The sequence below is a fragment of the Hypanus sabinus genome, chromosome 9 (assembly GCF_030144855.1).
Source record: "Hypanus sabinus isolate sHypSab1 chromosome 9, sHypSab1.hap1, whole genome shotgun sequence".
Lineage (NCBI taxonomy): Eukaryota > Metazoa > Chordata > Chondrichthyes > Myliobatiformes > Dasyatidae > Hypanus > Hypanus sabinus.
Window position 1 is genome coordinate 69,944,741 of NC_082714.1, and position 21,434 is coordinate 69,966,174.

Genomic DNA, 21,434 nt, shown 5'->3' on the forward strand with positions numbered 1-21,434 from the left:
CCTCAATCTTCTAAATTCCATCGAGTATAAGGCTAGTCGATCCAGTCTTTCTTCATATGAAAGTCCTGCCATCCCAGGAATCAATCTGGTGAACCTTCTTTGTACTCCCTCTACGGCACGAATGTCTTTCCTCAGAATAGGGGACCAAAACTGCACACAATACTCCAGGTGTGGTCTCACCAAGGCCTTGTACAACTGCAGTAGAACTTCCCTGCTCCTGTACTTGAATCCTCTTGCTATGAATGCCAACATAAGGGAGCTAGGGCTTTACTCTTTGGAGAGGAGTCATGATAGAGGTGTACAAGATATTAAGAGGAATAAACAGAGTGGACAGCCAGCACCTCTTCCCCAGGGCACCACTACTCAGTACAAGAGGACATGGCTTTAAGGTAAGGGGAGGGAAGTTCAAGGGGGATATTAGAGGAAGGTTTTTCGCTCAGAGAGTGGTTGGTCCGTGGAATGTACTGCCTGAGTCAGTGGTGGAGGCATATATACTAGTGAAGTTTAAGAGACTACTAGACAGGTCTATGGAGGAATTTAAGGTCGGGGGGGGGGGGTTATATGGGAGGCAGGGTTTGAGGGTCGGCACAACATTCTATGTTCTATACCATTTGCCTTTTTCACCGCCTGCTGTACCTGCATGCCCACTTTCAATGACTGGTGTACAATGACACCCAGGTCTCGTTGCACCTCCCCTTTTCCTAATTGGCCACCATTCAGATTTCTGTTTTCCTGTTCTTGCAATCAAAGTGGATAACCTCACATTTATCCACATTAAATTGCATCTGCCATGAATTTGCCCACTCACCAAACCAATCCAAGTCACCCCGCATCCTCCTCACAGCTAACACCGAGATGCTGCATTTAACTCCCTCATCTAAATCGTTAATATATATTGTAAACAACTGGGGTCCCAGCACTGAGCCTTGCGGTACCCCACTAGTCACTGCCTGCCATTCTGAAAAGGTCCCATTTATTCCCATCTTTGTTTCCTGTTTGCCAACCAATTCTCTATCCGCATCAATTCCATACCCCCAATACTGTGTGCTTTAAGTTTGCACACTAATCTCCTGTGTGGGACCTTGTCAAAGCCTTTTGAAAATCCAAATATACCACATCCACTGGTTCTCCCCTATCCACTCTACTAGCTACATCCTCAAAAAAAATTCTGTAAGATTCGTCAGACAAGATTTTCCTTTAACAAATCCATGCTGACTTCGTCCTATGATTTCACCACTTTCCAAATGTACTGTTATCACATCTTTGATAACCGACTCTAGCATCTTCCCCACCACTGATGTCAGGCTAACTGGTCTATAATTCCCCGGTTTCTCTCTTCCTCCTTTTTTTAAAAAAGTGGGGTTACATTTGCCACCCTCCAATCCTCAGGCACTAATCCAGAATCTAAGGAGTTTTGAAAAATTATCACTAATACATCCACTATTTCTTGGGCTACTTCCTTAAGCACTCTGGGATGCAGACCATCTGGCCTTGGGGACTTATCTGTCTTTAATCCCTTCAATTTACCTAACAACACTTCCCTACTAATATGTCTTTCCCTCAGTTCCTCTATCTCACTAGACCCTCGGTCCCCTACTATTTCCGGAAGATTATTTATGTCCTCCTTAGTGAAGACAGAACCAAAGTAGTTATTCAATTGGTCTGCCATGTCCTTGTTCCCCATGATCAATTCACCTGTTTCTGACTGTAAGGGACCAACATTTGTATTTTTTCCCTTTCCTAATTAAGCCCTTTGTCCTCCTCTGCTGGACTCTGAATTTCTCCCAGTCCTTAGGTGTGTCGCTTTTTCTGGCTAATTTGTATGTCTGCCACGGGTGCACTGCCCTCCCTGCTTTATTCTTTTGCCAAACTGGGATGATCAATTGTTGTAGTTCATCCATGCGATCTTTAAATGCTTGCCATTGCATATCTACCGTCAACTCTTTAAGTATCATTTGCCAGTCTATCTTAGCTAATTCACGTCTCATACCTTCAAAGTTACCCTTCTTTAAGTCTGGAGCCTTTGTACCAGACCCAACCTATGATGGAGTTCATCTTTCGAAATTTGGAACTATTTTTGGTGATATACCGAATTTGCTCAAACTCCTAACGCAGCAGAGCAACTCTTAGTGATTGTTTCTTTGTGTTGAGGCCAAGATATATCCGGAGATGTTAATCCTCAATGTGTGCTCCTCCTGAAGTCTGAAATTAATTCCTTAATCACGCTGACGTTGAGTGAGTGTGTTGATGTCGCATAACTCAATCAGCCGATCTCATTCCTATACGCCTCCTCTTCTGCCTCACAGCGCCCTCGCGGCTGATAATTCTGCAAACTCCCGCTCCCGACACTGTTACAATACGACACACAACTTTGAAGTGGGTTGATAAGATGTACTACGTGAGGAGCCGGAACGTGAGGTCTCTCGGATCGACTCCATTTCTCATTCGCATTTCGGATCTGCCGCCTTTCGTCGGCCCCGGGCTCTCCTGCCCTCGCTCCACAGCCAATCAGCATACGTCGCACCGACCAATCAGAAGACCCCATCATTTTGGGCGTCAGCGCCAATGGCGAGTGGCGTTGGTGCGATGTGGGTGGTGGCGTCTGCAGGAATGGTTGGTAGTGTTGTGTGTGTCGTGGGGCGATGTGGGTTGGGTATTGGGGATGTCCTGGTGATACTTGTATTGCGGTAATGGCTGACAGTCTGCATCGCAACTGAGCGAGGGATTGGCGGCTGCTTCAGGACGTGGTCTGAGTGCCCCATCCCCACTGCTAGTGTATTCCTGCAGAAGTCACCCGATGACATGTCATGTTTAACTGTGGGGAGGTGGGCAGGACATTTAAAGGGAGGAAGGGACGACACATTATAGACGGGAAGGTGGGCAAATGCAACTCATTGCGAATGGACACGTGTTAAAGTACAGCACATTACAGGCCCGACGTCCCAAGGGGCTCGGAAATAATTGCAAGCAGATATGTTAAATAGTATCACTGCAAAAATAGTTTGAGAATTACATTGACATCACAGTTGCCCGGACGTGAACTTATTGAGGGAAAGAAACTTGAAACGTACAGTAAGCCTGAGCCATTTCATGTCCAATTAATTCCCTTATGAAACATGGTTATTTTTGAACCACAGGAAGCTAACAAAATCAGAAGTTAATTGTAACAACAAAAATCTCCTGGAAATATTGCTGGGAAATAAATATCAGTATGGATGCTAGGAGGAATTTGCCTGCTCTTTGGGTTTGTGAATAATGCCTGGAAGTTGGAGAATCTGCTCAGAATAATAATGATGCAACATTTTCTACCTCTACAGAGTAAGAATCTAATGGCTACCAACCACTCCTTGACAGTGTCTGATCACACAGCAGATGAAGCTGTACGGTCCACGTGTGATGATGCAACAGTTTGTAAAAGGTAGGAATTGCAGTGATGCAGAAGGACTGGGACCCTCTGTCTGAAAACTTTGAATATGGAATGTATTCTATTCCTGATACCCTTGGCGATCCAATTCCTAAATAGACATTGAACCCTTGTACACTACATCACTCTTGTTACAAACAAGAAAATCTCCAGATGCTTGAAATCCAAGCAAAATACACAAAATGTTGGAGGAACTCAGCAAGTCAGGCAGCATGGATGGTAAAGAGTGCTGTCGATGTTTTGAGCCAAGACCCTTCAGCAGGACTGAAGAAAAAAAGATGATTTAAAAGGTGGGGGGAGGGAAATGAGAAACACAAAGTGATCGGTTAAACTGGGAGAGGACGGGGTGAAGTAAAGTGCTGGGAAGTTAATTCATTAAAGATACAGGGCTGGAGAAGGGGAAAAACAACCTGGAAACTGCCTAAAATTTCTGTACCGCATAGCCCTCTATTTTCTGACCTGCATGTACCTATCTAAGAATCTCGTAAAGCACCCTATGGTATCAGCCTCTACCAGTATAGTGTATGTGTATTCCATGCACATACCACACTCTATGCGAAAAACTTACCCCCAACACCCCGTTGTACCTATTTCCAAGCAGCTTAAAACTATGCCCCCTCGTGTTAGCCATTTCAAGCCCTGAGGAGAAGCCTTTGACTATCCATACAATCAATGTCACTCATCATCTTGTACACTTCTATCAGGTCACCTCTCATCCTCCAACACTCGGAGTAGAACAGGCCAAGTTCACTCAACCTATTCTCATAAGGGGCACACTCCAATCCAGGCAAAACCTTTGTAAATCTCTTCTGCACACTTTCTATAGTATCCCCATCCTTCCTGTAGTGAGGTGACCAGAACAGAGCACAGTACTCCAAGTACTGAACCAGTAGACACAGTACTCCATATACTGAACCACTAGACACTGTACTCCATATACTGAACCACTAGACAGTACTCCATATACTGAACCACCAGACACTGTACTCCATATACTGAACCACCAGACACTGTACTCCATATACTGAACCACTAGACACAGTACACCATATACTGAACCACTAGACACAGTACACCATATACTGAACCACTAGACACAGTACACCATATACTGAACCACTAGACAGTACTCCATATACTGAACCACTAGACACAGTACTCCATATACTGAACTACTAGACACAGTACACCATATACTGAACCACTAGACACAGTACACCATATACTGAACCACTAGACACTGTACTCCATATACTGAACCACTAGACAGTACTCCATATACTGAACCACTAGACACAGTACACCATATACTGAACCACCAGACACTGTACTCCATATACTGAAACACTAGACAGTACTCCATATACTGAACCACTAGACACTGTACTCCATATACTGAACCACTAGACACTGTACTCCATATACTGAACCACTAGACACTGTACTCCATATACTGAACCACTAGACACAGTACTCCATATACTGAACCACTAGACACAGTACTCCATATACTGAACCACTAGACAGTACTCCATATACTGAACCACTAGACAGTACTCCATATACTGAAACACTAGACAGTACTCCATATACTGAACCACTAGACAGTACTCCATATACTGAACCACCAGACACTGTACTCCATATACTGAACCACCAGACACTGTACTCCATATACTGAACCACTAGACACTGTACTCCATATACTGAACCACTAGACACTGTACTCCATATACTGAACCACTAGACACTGTACTCCATATACTGAACCACTAGACACTGTACTCCATATACTGAACCACTAGACACTGTACTCCATATACTGAACCACTAGACACTGTACTCCATATACTGAACCACTAGACACAGTACTCCATATACTGAACCACTAGACAGTACTCCATATACTGAACCACTAGACAGTACTCCATATACTGAACCACTAGACACAGTACTCCATATACTGAACCACTAGACAGTACTCCATATACTGAACCACTAGACAGTACTCCATATACTGAACCACTAGACACAGTACTCCATATACTGAACAAGACACAGTACTCCATATACTGAACAAGACACAGTACTCCATATACTGAACAAGACACAGTACTCCATATACTGAACAAGACACAGTACTCCATATACTGAACAAGACACAGTACTCCATATACTGAACAACAAGACACAGTACTCCAAGTACTGCACCATTAGACACAGTACTCCATATACCTAACCACTAGACACAGTACAGTTGGCCCTCCTTATCCGCAAGGAATTGGTTCTAAGATCCCCTGCAGTTACCAAAAAACGCGGATGCTCAAGTCCCTTATTTAACCTGTCTCAGTGTGGTGGAATTTAGGAACCGGCTCAGCTCTGAATCTGCAGGGTTTATGTTAATGAAAATAATCACGATCATGATTGAAAATAAGCAGGAAGTAATAAAGCAATCAGAAAGAGGTGAAATGCCCCCAGTCACTGGAAAAGCATTAGGCTGCAGTTGGTCAACGATAGGAACAATTTTAATAGAGCATGTGAAAGGCCCTTCCCCGATGAAAGCTACAGTTATTACTAAGTAACGCAGTGGTTTAGTTATTGAAATACATACATTTCTTAAGTGTTTTATATGCATAGAAAGGTAAAATATATACTATATACTAAGACAAACGTTTGAGTAACTGACAGTAAATAATACCGGATGTACCTGTTCTGACTTCAAATCTGACTTAAAGACGGACTCAGGAACGGAAGTTGTTCATAACCCGGGGACTTGCCTGTACTTTTAAATCATCTCTAGATTACTTATAATACCTAATACAATATAAATGCTATGTAAATAGTTGTTGTACTGTATTGTTTAGGGAATAATGACAAGAAAAATAGTCTGTACATGCTCCAACAATGAGTGCTGGAGAGAAAACCTCCGGGTTTTCCTGATCCACGGTTGGTTGAATCCGCGCATGTGGAACCTGCGGATAAGGAGGGCTGACTGTACTCAATATTGAATCTTCTGAACCACTGAAATCAGGCTAACTAGCCTAAATTTTCCTTTTTTCTGCTTCCCTCTCTTTTTGAACAGTGGAATGATACTTGCAATTTTCTAGTCCTCTGGAACCATTCCAGAATCTAGTGATTCTTGAAAGATCATTACAATTGCCTCCACAATCTCTTCAGCTATCTATTTTGGAATCCTGGTGTGTACATGATCAGGTCCAGGTCACTATCTACATTTAGACCTTTCAGCTTCTCAGGCACCTTGGTAATAGCAACTACACTCACTTCTGCCCTGACCCTCTCAATATTCTGGCACATTGCTAGTGCCTTTCACAGTGAAGACTGATGCAAAATACTCATTAAGTTCATCCACCATTTTTTGCCCCTCATTTCTACCTCTCCAGCATCATTTTCCAGCAGTCCGATATGCACTCTTACCACTCATTTACTCTTTATATATCTGAAAATACTTTTGGTATCCTCTTTTATGTTATTGGCAAGCTTACGTTCATATTTCATGTTTTCTCTTCTTAATTTTTTTAGTTGCCTTCCATTGGTTTTTAAAAGCATCCTAGTCATTTAACTTCTCACTAATTTTTTCAATATTATATGCCCTCACTTTTGCATTTATGTTCTCTGACTTACCTTGTCAGCTATGATAGCCACATCTGCCCTTTAGAATACTACTTCATCTCTGGGAGGTATCTATCGTGTTCCTTTTGAATAGTCCTCAAAAACTCGTAATTGCTGTTCTGCGATCATCCATGATGGTGTCCCCTTCCAGTCAACTTTGACCAGCTCTTCCCTCATGCCTCTGTTATTCCCTTTTCTCTACTGTAATACTGGTAGGGTCAACTCTTCACTGGTTCCTAAGGGTCCTATTACCTTAAGCTTCCTTACCTAATCTAGTTTATTACACAACACCCAATTGAGAATTGTGTTTCCCCTCGTGGACAAAACCGCAAGCTACTCTGAAAAGCCGCCTCATAGGCATTTTACAAATTTCATCTCTTGGGATCCAGCAACAAAATAATTTTCCCAGTCTATCTGTATATTGAAATCCCTCCATGACATTCGTAATATTGACCTTATTACTTACCTTTTCTATCTCCTGTTCTACTTTATAACCTGCATCCTGGCTACTGTTCAGAAGACTGTATATAATTCCCATCAGTGTCTTTTTACCCTTGCAGTTTCTTAACTACCCACAAGGATTGCACATCTCCTGATCCTATGTCACTTCTTGAATACTGTTGTATTCAAATTTGACATTTAGATTGGCTGATTTAAATTCAAATCTGGGATACAAGGAAATACATTACAATTCTCTGATTCCCAGAGTTACTTTGACCCTACATGTCCTGTGAGGACTCATTCCATTGTCCTGCTGCTCCCCCACCAGTGCTTGTTTGTTAACCACTTTCCACACATTTTCTTTCACATACCCGACTGTCCCCCAGACCACTTTCCTGAATGAAACCAGCTTCCATATTCAGTGAATTATCCTTTGCCAGTCCAAGCCATTCCAGTACGATGATACTACCAAGTGTATCATCATCCTCTTTCAACATTGTGTTGAGACTGTTCCCTCTGGGACAGTCTGATTGTCTTTCTCGTCACTGCCAACACCTCCGTCACTTCCCGCAGCAACTGGATGACATGCAGCATATATGTAGCCTAACACAGAAATTTAAAAAACAATATGTTTCCATTGTTCAACCAAGCATCTTGGAGGGAGAAGTAGAATGAAAGAAGGTCATCACCTGAAGTGTTATTGTTTTACTCTGTTCATTAAATGCAGTCTCCTACCTTCCCACCATTCAGAGCCCCAGACATATTCAATGTGCTACCATGATCCATATCAGTTCAGCATGCTGTATTGTCTAATCATGGGCAAGCCAATAAATAATTAGATGACGATTTTTCAAAAGAATATCTGTCCCATATTAGAAAGAATATTCTCCCATTGTGTTGCTAACAAATCAGATTAGAGAGAGGAATGGTGTCCTGACTAATTGTCATTAGTCCTTGTGGCATTTCAGAATACAAGGATCTGCAGACATGCATCCAACAAATCTGAGTTTTCTGAGAAGGTTATTAAGAAAACTGCTGAAGGCAGTGTGATAGGCATGGAATACATGGATCTTGGCTATGGTAGGCTGGTCCAGAAATTTAGGGCAAATAGAATTGAAGGCATTTGGCAAACCAGATCCAAAACTGAGACAGAAGGCAGAGGGTTGTGGCGCAAGGTTGTTTTTCTGACTGGATGTCTGTAACCAGTGGTATACCACAGAAATTGCTGCTAGGACCTTTGTCATATCTTGGATGAGAATGTGGCCTGAGAAGTAAGTTTGCAAGGACATGTAAATTGGTGGAATTGCAGACAGTGAAAATGGTTACCTGAGGTTGCAGAGTGATATAGATCAGATAGAAAGTTGGACAAGGCTGTAGAAGATGGAATTTAATCCAGGTAAGTATGAGATGATTAGTTTTAGGTAGCCTAGTACGAACAAAATTATATAAAGTAAATCACCATGTTGATGTAAAGAGGGACGTTGGGGTTCAAGTTAATCCTCCGAAAATGACAACACAGGGTAGTGAATAACATGTTCAAGTTTCTTGCAAGATGAGACAAAGTCAGCCAGGTTAACTTCAGGGAAGATTTTGCCTGATGAACCTGTTGGAATTCTTTGAGGAGATTACAAGTAGGATAGATAAAGAGGATGCAGTGGATATTGTATATTTGAACTTTCGGAAGGCCTTTGACAAGGTGTCACACATGAGGCTGCTTACCAAGTTAAGAGCCCATGGTATTACAGGAAAGTTACTGGCATCATTATAAGCATTGGCTGATTGGTAGGAGGCAGTGAGTGTGAATAAAAAAAATCCTTTTCTGGTTGGCTGCCAGTGACTAGTGGTGCTCTGCAGGGGTCAGTGTTGGGACTGCTTTTTATGCTGTATATTACTGATTTAGATGATGGACTAGATGGCTTTGTTGCCGAGTATGCAGATGATATGAAGGTTGGTGAGAGTCAGGTAGTGTTGAAGAAACAGGTAGGCTGCAGAAGGACTTGGACAGAATAGGAGAATGGGCAAGGAAGTGTCAAATGGATACAGTGTTGGAAAATGCATGGCCATACACTTTAGTAGTAGTAATAAATGTGCAGGCTGTTTTCTAAATGGGGAGAAAATCCAAAAAAATTCTGAGATGCAGAGACTTGGGAGTCTACGTGCGAACACCGTGAAGGTTAACTTGCAGGTTGAGTCAGTAGTGAGGAAGTCAGATGCAATGTTCACATTTGTTTCAGGATGTCTAGAATATAAGAGCAAGGATGTGATCCTGAGGCTTTATAAGGCACTGGTGAGGCCTCACCTTGAGTATTGTGAACAGTTCGGAGTTGCTCATTTAAGAAATGATGTGCTGACATTGGAGAGGGTTCAGAGGAGATTCACAGGAATGATTCCAGGAATGAAAAGGAATGGAAAAGAGCTGTCATATGCGGAATGTTTGATGGCTCTGGGTCTGTACTCGCTGGAATTTACAAGGATGGGGGGGGTGGGGGGAATCTCATTGAAACCTTTCGAATGTTGAAAAGCCTAGACAGAGTCGATGTGGAAAGGATGCTTCCCATGGTGCGGGCCAAGAAGGCACATCCTCAGGATAGAGGGGCATACATTTAAAACAGTGATACAGAGAAATTTCTTTAGCCAGACAATGATGAATTTCTGGAATTAATTAGCACAGGCAGCTGTGGAGGCCAGATTGTTGGGTGTAAAGCAGAGACTGGTAGGATCTTGTTTGGACACGGCATCAAAGGTTATTGGGAGAAGGCCAGGGATAGGGTTTAGAAGAGGGAGAAGGATCAGCCATAATTGAATGGCGGATCAGACTTGATTGGCCAAATGGCCTAATTCTGCTCCTATGCCCTATGTCTATGTCTTATTGTCTTTTATCAGCAGGAATATTGAGTGTGAGATCTTGGACATCATGCTGTGCTGTACAAGACTTGAGTTCACCATACTTGCAATATTCTATACATAGAAACATAGAAAATAGGTGCAGGAGTAGACCATTTGGCCCTTCGAGCCTGCACCCCCATTCAGTATGATCATGGTTGATCATCCAACTCAGAACCCTGTACCTGCTTTCTCTCCATACCCCCTGATTCCTTTTAGCCACAAGGGCCATATCTAACTTCCTCTTAAATATAGCCAATGAACTGGCCTCAACTGTTTCCTGTGGCAGAGAATTCCACAGATTCACCACTCTCTGTGTGAAGAAGTTTCTTCTCATCTCGGTCCTAAAAGGCTTCACCTTTATCCTTAAACTATGACCCCTCGTTCTGGACTTCCCCAACATCGGAAACAATCTTCCTGCATCTAGCCTGTCCAATCCCTTTAGAATTTTATACCGTTCTGGTCACCACATTATACTCAGATGGTGGTCATCTGAGAGAGTTTCACTGGCATGTTGCCTAGAATGGCGAGCTATAATTACAAGCAGATATTGGATTGTTTTCTCTGGACCACAGAAGGTTGAGGATTTTCTAAAACAACTATGGTCTGAGATAGGTCAGAGAGTCAGTCTTTTTCCAATGGTAAAACCAGGAGACGCGGTGTTAAGGTGAGAGGTAAAAAGTTTAAAAGGGATGATGGACAGGTGTTTCTACAAGAAGATGGTGGATATGTGAATGAAGTGCAAAAGAAAGTGCTGGAGGCAGGTGTGTCTTTTTTAAAAATCATGAAACAGGAATAGCAAGATAACAGATTGGTATAGGCCAAATACAGGAAGATAGCCAGTATCTTTGTTGGCATGGGTAATTTGGGCTAAAGGCCCTGTTTCTGTGTTGTATATCTCTGTAATATTGTGAACAGTCCACGATACCTATTGCTTCATGTAGCACAGAGCAATGGCACATTTCACTAGTTATATACAGAATCTTTTACAGGAAATCTTGAATCTGCATCGAAGCTGCGTATAAGATCTGATTTTAATTAAGATAAAGTGTAACATTTCATTCATGAGTTTAAATGTATTATTGTTAGTTACTCTGTTAGTGCAGAGGTAACCTTGAAGTAAGTTTCTGATGGTTCTAATTAAGTGGATTTTCTCATTGATATATTTCTTTTGCTTGTCAGATTTGCAGTGAGTCTGAATTACTGGAAGGATCCATACATACAGTACTTTACAAAGCAACCAAATGAAAGAAAAGCTCCTGAAATAAACAGAGGTAGGACCTTGCATCATTGTTACAATATGCTTGACTTTCCTTCCCATGTGTTGTTCTCATAATTTTTTCTCACGTTTTCTGTACTTTAAATGCATTGGATTCTTGCATTGTTGTTTTCTGAGTCCTCTCAGTACTCATTGGTAATCAGATACATTCTATCTCCATCTTGAAAAGGCCAGTTTTACTTTCTCTTCCTCAATTCCAATTTCTTTATTTTGTTTTATATTTTTGGTGATATATCTGACACTTTGTGGTTTAAATTCAGAAACATATTAACAGAGACAGGTTGTGTTGACAAAAAATGTTTTGGGTTGAGAGTTTTTCGAAGGTTGTAATTTTTTTTAATCCCTTGGAAATCCTTTGTAGACAGACTTCCATCCTGCTGGCAGGCTGATATTTTATGTTAACTTTCTGCCTGCTGAGAAGCAGGTTGTTAAGAATCCTGACCACAGGGGAGGAGCAACCCTGGGGATTATAGGAGGGCTGGAGGAACCTTGATAGTAACAGGGTCATGAGGAACAGATATGCAGATTCTGGAAAGGTGTAATAATAACAGGGTTGTCGTGGTGGGAGATTTTCATTTTCCAAATATTGATTAGCATCTCCTTAAAGCAAGGGGTTTAGATGGGGTGCAGTTTGTTAGATGTGTTGAGGAAGGTTTCCTGACACAATATGTAGATAAGCCTACAAGAGGAGAGGCTGTACTTGATCCGGTATTGGGGAATGAACCTGTTCAGGTGTCAGATATCTCAGTGGGAGAGCATTTTGGAGATAGTGGTCACAATTCTATCTCCTTTACCATAGAGCAAACACGAGGAAATCTGCAGATGCTGGAAATTCAAACAACACACACAAACTGCTGGTGGAACACAGCAGGCCAGGCGGCACGTATAAGGAGAAGCACTGTCGAAGTTTCGGGCCAAGACCCTTCGTCAGGACTAACTGAAAGGAAAGAACCCTCCGCACCAATCCCGACCTCACTATAAAACCCGCTGATAAGGGGGGAGCTGCTGTTGTCTGGCGTACTGACCTCTACCTGGCCGAGGCACAGCAACAACTCTCTGATACCTCCTCTTATTTACCCCTTGATCATGACCCCACTAAAGAGCACCAGGCCGCTGTCTCCTATACCATCACCAACCTTATCAGCTCTGGGGATCTCCCATCCACTGACACCAACCTCATAGGTCCCACACCCCGCACTTCCTGTTTCTACCTCCTACCCAAGATCCACAAACCTGCTTGTACAGGTAGACTCATTGTTTCAGCTTGCTCCTGACCCACCGAACTCATTTCTGCATACCTTGACACTGTTTTATCCCCCCTTGTTCAATCTCTTCCCAGCTATGTTTGTGAGACTTCTCATGCTTTGAATTTTTTCAATGATTTTAAGTTCCCTGGCCCCAACCGCCTTATTTTCACTATGGACGTCCAGTCCCTATATACCTCTATCCCCCACCAGGAAGGTCTCAAAGCTATCTGCTTCTTTTTGGATTCCAGACCTAAAAAAATTCCCCTGTACCACCACTCTCCTCTGTCTAGCGGAATTAGTTCTTACTCTCAATAATTTCTCCTTTGGCTCCTCCCACTTCCTCCAAACCAAGGGTGTAGCCATGGGCACCCGCATGGGTCCCAGTTCTGCCTGCCTTTTTGTAGGCTTTGTGGAACAGTCCATGTTCCAAGTCTATATGGGTATCTGTCCACCTCTTTTCCTTCACTTCATTGATGACTGCATTGGCGCTGCCTCCTGCACGCATGCTGAGCTCGTTGACTTTATTAACTTTGCCTCCAGCTTTCACACTGCCCTCAAATTTACTTGGTCCATTTCTGACACCTCCCTCCCCTTCCATGATCTTTCTGTCTCCATCTCTGGAGACGGCCTATCACTGATATCTACTATAAGCCTACAGACTCTCACAGCTATCTGGACTATTCCTCTTCCCACCCTGTCTCTTGCAAAAACGCTATCCCCTTCTCACAATTCCTCCGTCTCTGCTGCATCTGCTCTCAGGATGAGGCTTTTCATTCCAGGACGAAGGAGATGTCTTCCTTTTTTAAAAAAAGGGGCTTCCCTTCTTCCACCATCAACTCTGCTCTCAAACGCATCTCTCCCATTTCCCACACATCTGCCCTCACCTCATCCGCCCACCCCATTCGGGATAGGGTTCCCCTTGTCCTCACCTACCCCCCCCACCAGCCTCCAGGTCCAACGTTTAATTCTCTATAACTTTCGCCACCTCCAATGGGATCCCACTACCAAGCACACCTTTCCCTCTCCCCCCCCCCCCACCTTTCTGCTTTCTGCAGGGATCGCTCCCTACGCGACTCCTTTATCCAGTCGTCCACCCCATCCTTTCCCACCGATCTCCCTCCTAGCACTTATCCTTAAGCGGAACAAGTGCTACACCTGCCCTTACACTTCCTCCCTCACCACCATTCAGGGCCCCAGACAGTCCTTCCAGGTGAGGCGACACTTCACCTGTGAGTTGGCTGGTGTGGTATACTGCATCCGGTGCTCCCGGTGTGGCCTTTTATATACTGGTGAGACCCGACGCAGACTGGGAGACCGTCTCGCTGAACACCTACTCTCGGTCCACCAGAGAAAGCAGGATCTCCCAGTGGTCACACATTTTAATTCCATGTCCCATTCCCATTCTGATATGTCTATCCATGGCCTCCTCTACTGTCAAAATGAATCCAAACTCAGGTTGGAGGAACAACACCTTATATACTGGCTGGGTAGCCTCCAATCTGATGGCATGAACATTGACTTCTCTAACTTCAGTTAATGCCCCTCCTCCCCTTCTTACCCCATCCCTGACAATATTTAGTTGTTCGTTTTTTTTCCTCTCTCTCTGCCCATCACTCTGCCTGTTCTCCATCTCCCTCTAGTGCTCCCCCCTCCCCCTTTCTTTCTCCCAAGGCCTCCCATCCCATGATCCTTTCCCTTCTCCAGCTCTGTATCATTTTCACCAATCACCTTTCTGGCTCTCAGCTTCACCCCACCCCCTCTGGTCTTCTCCTATCATTTTGCATTTCCCCCTCCCCCCACTACTTTCAAACCTCTTAGTACCTTTCCTTTCAGTTAGTCCTGACAAAGGGTCTCGGCCTGAAACGTCGACAGTGCTTCTCCTTATAGATGCTGCCTGGCCTGCTGTGTTCCACCAGCATTTTGTGTGTGTCCTTTACCATAGCATTGGAGGGGGATAGGAACAGACAAGTTAGGAAGGCGTTTAATTGAATAAGGGGAAATATGAAGCTATCAGGCAGGAACTTAGAAGCATAAATTGGGAACAGATGTTCTCAGGGAAATGTACGGAAGAAATGTGGCAAATGTTCAGGGGATATTTGCGTGGGGTTCTGTATAGGTATGTTCCATTGAGATAGGGAGAGGATGGTTGGGTACAGGAATCATGGTGTACAAAGGCTGTTGAAAATCTAATCAATAAGAAGAGAAAAACTTACGAAAGGTTCAAAAAACTAGGTAATGATAGAGATCTAGTAGATTATAAGGCTAGCAAGAAGAAGCAGAAGAGCCAGAAGGAGCCATGAGAAGGTCTTGGCGAGCGGGATGAAGGAAAATCCTGCATACTCGCATTCTACGAGTAATGGAAAAGCAAGATATGAGAGAAAAGGACCAATCAAGTGTGACAGTGAACAAGTGTGTATGGAATCGGAGGAGACAACAGAAATGCTTAATGAATACTTTGCTTCAGTATTCACTACGGAAAAGGTTCTTGACGATTGTAGTCATTACTTATAACGGATTGAAAAAGCTTGAATATATAGACATTAGGAAAGATGATATGCTGGAACTTTTGGAAAGCAGCAAGTTGGACCAAATGAGATGTACCCCAGGCTACTGTGGGAAGCGAGGGAGGAGATTGCTGAGCCCCTGGCAATGATCTTTGCATCATCAATGGGAACGGGAGAGGTTCCGGAGGATTGGAGGATTGCAGATGTTGTTCCCTTATTCAAGAAAGGGAGTAGAGATAGCCCAGGAAATTATAAACCAGTGAGCCTTATTTCAGTAGTTGGTAAGTTGATGGAAAAGATCCTGAGAGGCAGGATTTATGAACATTTGGAGAAGCATAAACATTTATAATCATAAACATTTATGATTAGGGATAGTCAGCATGGCTTTGTCAAAGGCATGTCAAGCCTGATGAGCCTGATTCAGTTTCTTGAGGATGTGACTAAACATATTGATGAAAGTAGAGCAGTAGATGTAGTGTATATGGATTTCAGCAAGGTATTTAATAAGGTACCCCATGTAAGGCTTATTGAGAAAGTAAGGAGGCATGGGATCCAAGGGGTCCTTGCCTTGTGCATCCAGAATTGTCTAGCTCACAGAGGGCAAACAGTGGTTGCAGAGGGGTTAAATTCTGCATGGGGGTGGGTGACCACTGGTGTGCCTCGGGAATCTGTTCAGGGACCCCTTGTCTTCATGATTTTTATAAATGACCTTGATGAGGAAGTGCAAACACGAGGAAATCTGCAGATGCTGGAAATTCAGACAACACACACAAAATGCTGGTGGAACACAGCAGGCCAGGCAGCATCTATAAGGAGCAGTACTGTCGACGTTTAGGGCCGAGAACCTTCGTCAGGACTAACTGAAAGGAAAGATAATAAGAGATTTGAAAGTAGTGGTGGGGAGGGGGAAATGCGAAATGTTAGAAGACCGGAGGGGCTGGGATGAAGCTAAGAGCTGGAAAGGTGATTGGCGAAAGTGATACAGAGCTGGAGAAGGGATAGGATCATGGGACGGGAGGCCTCGGAAGAAAGAAAGGGGGAGGGGGAAGCACCAGAGGGAGATGGAGAACAGGCAAATAACTACATATGTCAGGGATGGGGTAAGAAGGGGAGGAGGGGCATTAACGGAAGTTAGAGAAGTCAATGTTCATGCCATCAGGTTGGAGGCTACCCAGTCAGTATATAAGGTGTTGTTCCTCCAACCTGAGTTTGGATTCATTTTGACAATAGAGGAGGCCATGGATAGACATATCAGAATGGGAATGGGACGTGGAATTAAAATATATGGCCACTGGGAGATCCTGCTTTCTCTGGCGGACTGAAGGTAGGTGTTCAACGAGACTGTCTCCCAGTCTGCGATGGGTCTCACCAATATATAAAAGGCCACACCGGGAGGGAAGGGATCGGTGGGAAGGGATGGTGGGGGACAAGTGTACAAGGGAGTCGCGTAGGGAGCGATTCCTGCAGAAAGCAGAAAGGGGCGGGAAGGGAAAGATGTGCTTGGTAGTGGGAAACACCTGCCCTTGCAATCCACCAATCTCCCTCCTGGCACTTATCCTTGTAAGCGGAACAAGTGCTACACCTGCCTTTGCACTTCCTCCCTCGCCACCATTCAGGGCCCCAGACAGTCCTTCCAAGTGAGGTGACACTTCAACTGTGAGTCGGTTGGTGTGGTATACTGCATCCGGTGGTCCCGGTGTGGCGTTTTATGTATTGGTGAGACCCAACGCAGACTGGGAGACCGTTTCGCTGAACACCTACGCTCAGTCCGCCAGAGAAAGCAAGATCTCCCAGTGGCCACATATTTTAATTCCACGTCCCATTCCCATTCTGATATGTCTATCCATGGCCTCCTCTATTGTCAAAATGAATCCAAACTCAGGTTGGAGGAACAACACCTTATATACCTGCTGGATAGCCTCCAACCTGATGGCATGAACATTGACTTCTCTAACTTCCGATAATGTCCCTCCTTCCCTTCTTACCCCATCCCTGACATATTTAGTTATTTTCCTGTTCTTCATCTCCCTCTGGTGCTTCCCCCACCCCCCCACCTTTCTTTCTCCCGAGGCCTCCCGTCCCATGATCCTTTCCCTTCTCCAGCTCTGTATCACTTTCGCCAATCACCTTTCCAGCTCTCAGCTTCATCCCACCCCCTCCGGTCTTCTCCTATCATTTCACATTTCCCCCTCCCCCCACTACTTTCAAATCTCTTAGTACCTTTCCTTTCAGTTAGTCCTGACAAAGGGTCTCGGCCCGAAACGTCGACAGTGCTTCTCCTTATCGATGCTGCCTGGCCTGCTGTGTTCCACCAGCATTTTGTGTGTGTTGATGAGGAAGCGGAGGGACTGGTTAGTAAATTTGCTGGTGACACAATGGGATCTTGGGGTCCGAGTGCGTAGGACACTCAAAGTTGCTGTGCAGGTTGACTTTCTGGTTAAGAAGGCGTACAGTGCATTGGCCTTCATCAACCGTGGAATTGAGTTTAAGAGCCGAGAGGTAATGTTACATCTTTATAGGTCCCAGGTCAGGCCCCACTTGGAGTACTGTGTTCAGTTCTGGTCACCTCACTGAAGGATGAGGATGTGGAAACTATAGTAAAGGTGCAGAGGAGATTTACAAGGATGTTGCCTGGATTGGGGAGCATGCCTTATGAGAATAGGTTGAGTGAACTCGGCCTTTTATAACCATATAACAAGTATAGCACGGAAACAGGCCATCTTGGCCCTTCTAGTCCGTGCCGAACGCTTACTCTCACCTAGTCCCACCAACCTTCACTCAGCCCATAACCCTCCATTCCTTTCCTGTCCTGTCCATATACCTATCCAATTTTTTTTTAAATGACAATATCAAACCTGCCTCTACCATTTCTTTTGGAAGCTCGTTCCACACAGCTACCACTCTCTGAGTAAAGAAGTTCCCCCTCGTGTTACTCCTAAGTTTTTGCTCCCTAACTCTTAACTCATGTCCTCTTGTTTGAATGTCCCCTACTCTCAATGGAAAAAGCCTATCCACATCAACTCTATCTATCCTGCTCATAATTTTAAATATCTCTATCATCCCCCCCAACCTTCTACGCTCCAAAGAATAAAAGCCTAACTTGTTCAACCTTTCTCTGTAACTTAAATGCTGAAACCCAGGTAACATTCTAGTTAATCTTCTCTGTACTCTCTCTATTTTGTTGATATCTTTCCTATAATTCGGTGACCAGAACTGTACACAATACTCCAAATTCGGCCTTACCAGTGCCTTGTACAATTTTAACATTACATCCCAACTCCTAAACTCAATGAAAAAAACGAAAACACAAAGTGCTGGCAGAACTCAGCAGGCCAGACAGCATCTATGGGAGGAGGTAGTGATGACGTTTCGAGCCAAAACCCTTTATCAGGGTTCATCACCGCAACCCTATACTCAATGCTCTGATTTATAAAGGCCAGCATACCAAAAGCTTTCTTCACCACCCTATCCACATGAGATTCCACCTTCAGGGAACTATGCATCATTATTCCCAGATCACTCTGTTCTACTGCATTCCTCAATGCCCTACCATTTACCATGTATGTCCTATTTGGATTATCCCTACCAAAATGTAGCACCTCACACTTATAAGCATTAAACTCCATCTGCCATCTTTCAGCCCTAACTGGCCTAAATCTCTCTGCAAGCTTTGAAAACCTACTTCATTATCCATAAAGCCACCTATCTTAGTATCATCTGCATACTTACTAATCCAATTTACCACCCCATCATCCAGATCATTAATGTATATGACAAACAACATTGGACCCAGTACAGATCCCTGAGGCACACCACTAGTCACCGGCCTCCAACCTGACCAACAGTTATCCACCACTACCCTCTGGCATATCCCATCCAGCCACTGTTGAATCCATTTTACTACTTCAATATTAATACCTAACGATTGAACCTTCCATGTGGAACCTTGTCAAAGGCCTTACTGAAATCCATATAGACAACATCCACTGCTATACCCTCATCAACTTTCCTCGTAACCTCTTCAAAAAATTCAATAAGGTTCGTCAAAGGTGACCTTTCACGCACAAATCCATGTTGACCGTTCCTAATCAGACACTGATTGTAACCCTTGTGTTACCCCTAAACTTTTGCCCCCTAACTCTCAACTTGTGTCCTCTTGTTTGAATCTCCCCTACTCTCAATGGAAAAAGCCTATCCAGATCAACTCTTATCTATCCCCCTCATAATTTTAAATACCTCTATCAATTTCCCCCTCAATCTTCTATGCTCCAAAGAATAAAGACCTAACTTGTTCAACTTTTTATATTATATTAGCATATTTTTACAAGAATTGAATGGGGGTACAAGAGTCGTATGGCACATCTGAACTCGTGCGTGAAAAAATTGACACACGGAATGTAAAAGGTTGGCCACCCTACCGGGGGTGGGAACCATAGTGAAGGGACCCAGGATAGGGCAGATGGTAAAAAAGCAAAGACAGAGTGTAACCAGACTGTCACAAAGGGCAGGCAGATGACAGGACAAAATTGCAGCCGGCAGGGTGAGAATCAGTGTATAAGGGACGCAGAATCAAAATGGGTAGCAAATATAGTACTTGAAATGTTATATCTTAATTCACAAAGTATAAGAAATAAGGTGGATGATCTTGTTGCAGTTTTACAGATTGTCAGATATGTTGTTGTGGCCATCACTGAATCGTGGCTGAAGGATGTTTGTAGTTGGGAGCTGAATGCCCAAGGTTACACATTCTATTGGAGGAAAAATAGTAGGCAGATGCGGATGGCGTGGCTCTGCTGGTAAAGAATGGCATCAAATCAGTAGAAAGATGTGACATAGGATCAGAAGATGCAGAATCCTTGTGGGTTGAGTTAACAAACTACAAGGGTAAAGGGACCCTATTGACAGTTTTTCCAGGCCTCCCAACAGCAGCTGGGAAGTGGACCGCAGATTACAAAGGGAAATAGAAAAGGCAAGTCAAACTGGGAGATGTTAACATGCAAGTCGATTGGGAAAATCAGGTAATGGATTGGTAATGAATCTGAAGAGAGTGAGTTTGTTGAAAGCCTACAAGATGGCTTCTTAGAGCAGTTTGTCGCTTAGCCTACCAGGGGATTAGCTATTACGAGGGAATGGATTGGGTGTCATGTAACGAACCGGAGGTGATGAGGGAATTAAGGTAAAAGAACCATCAGGTGACAGTGATCACAGTATAACCGAATTCGACTTGAAATTTGATAAGAAGAAAGTAAAGCCTGATATTGAAGTATTTCAGTGGAGTAAAGGAAATTACAGTGGTATGACAGAGGAGTTGATCAAAGTAAATTGGAAGGAGATGCTGGCAGGGATGACAGCAGAGCAGCAATGGTGGGAGGGTTTCAGAAGAAAAATAAGGAATGTACAGAATAGATTATTCCAAAATTTAGAAATTCTCAAATGGCAAAATAGTACAACCATGGCTGACAAGGGAAGTCAAAGCCAAGTTAAAAGCAAAAGAGAGGGCATACAACGAAGCAAAAATTAGTGGGAAGATAGAGGATTGGGAAGCTTTTAAAAGCCACAGAGAGCAACTAAAAGGATCATTAGGAAGGAAAAGATGAAATATGAAAGAAGCCAGCAATCAATATCAAGCTTTTTCAAGCACGTGGAAAATAAAAGAGAAATGAGAGTGGATATAGGACCACTAGAAAACGAGGCTAGAGAAATAATAACGGGACGAGGAGATGGCAGATGAACTAAATGAGTACTTTACACCAGTCTTCACTGTGGAAGACATTAGCAGTGTGCCAGATGTTGAAGGGGTGACAGTTGAGGAGTTGAGGAGGACAAGTGTGAGGTGATGCATTTTGGAAGGACAAACCAGAAGTCTGAGTACAGGATTAATGGTTGGTTACTTAAGAGTGTGGATGAACAAAGGGACCTTGGGGTTCAAATCCATACATCCCTCAAGGTCGCTGCACAGGTTGATAGGGTAGTTAAGAAGACCTATGGGATGCTAGGCTTCATTAACGGGGGATTGAGTTCAAGAG

The 21,434-nt window shown here is 43.7% G+C and overlaps 1 protein-coding gene across 5 annotated transcripts in view; it reads left to right on the top strand.

Annotated features, from left to right (window-relative positions):
• Nucleotides 1–2,544: 2,544 nt before the first annotated feature.
• The window catches only part of lcmt1 (leucine carboxyl methyltransferase 1), a 142,847-nt gene continuing 123,957 nt past the window's right edge, over nucleotides 2,545–21,434 (top strand). The window contains exons 1-3 of one of the 5 annotated variants that reach the window (XM_059979891.1): nucleotides 2,545–2,613; nucleotides 3,318–3,418; nucleotides 11,561–11,652. In XM_059979891.1, the coding sequence (XP_059835874.1) occupies nucleotides 2,566–2,613; nucleotides 3,318–3,418; nucleotides 11,561–11,652 (241 nt within the window). In that variant the 5' untranslated portion in view covers nucleotides 2,545–2,565. Of the gene's footprint in view, nucleotides 2,614–2,672; nucleotides 2,688–2,792; nucleotides 2,877–2,896; nucleotides 3,073–3,317; nucleotides 3,419–11,560; nucleotides 11,653–21,434 lie in introns of those variants that run through there. The other 4 variants (XM_059979894.1, XM_059979890.1, XM_059979892.1 and 1 more) reach the window with 4 other exon arrangements.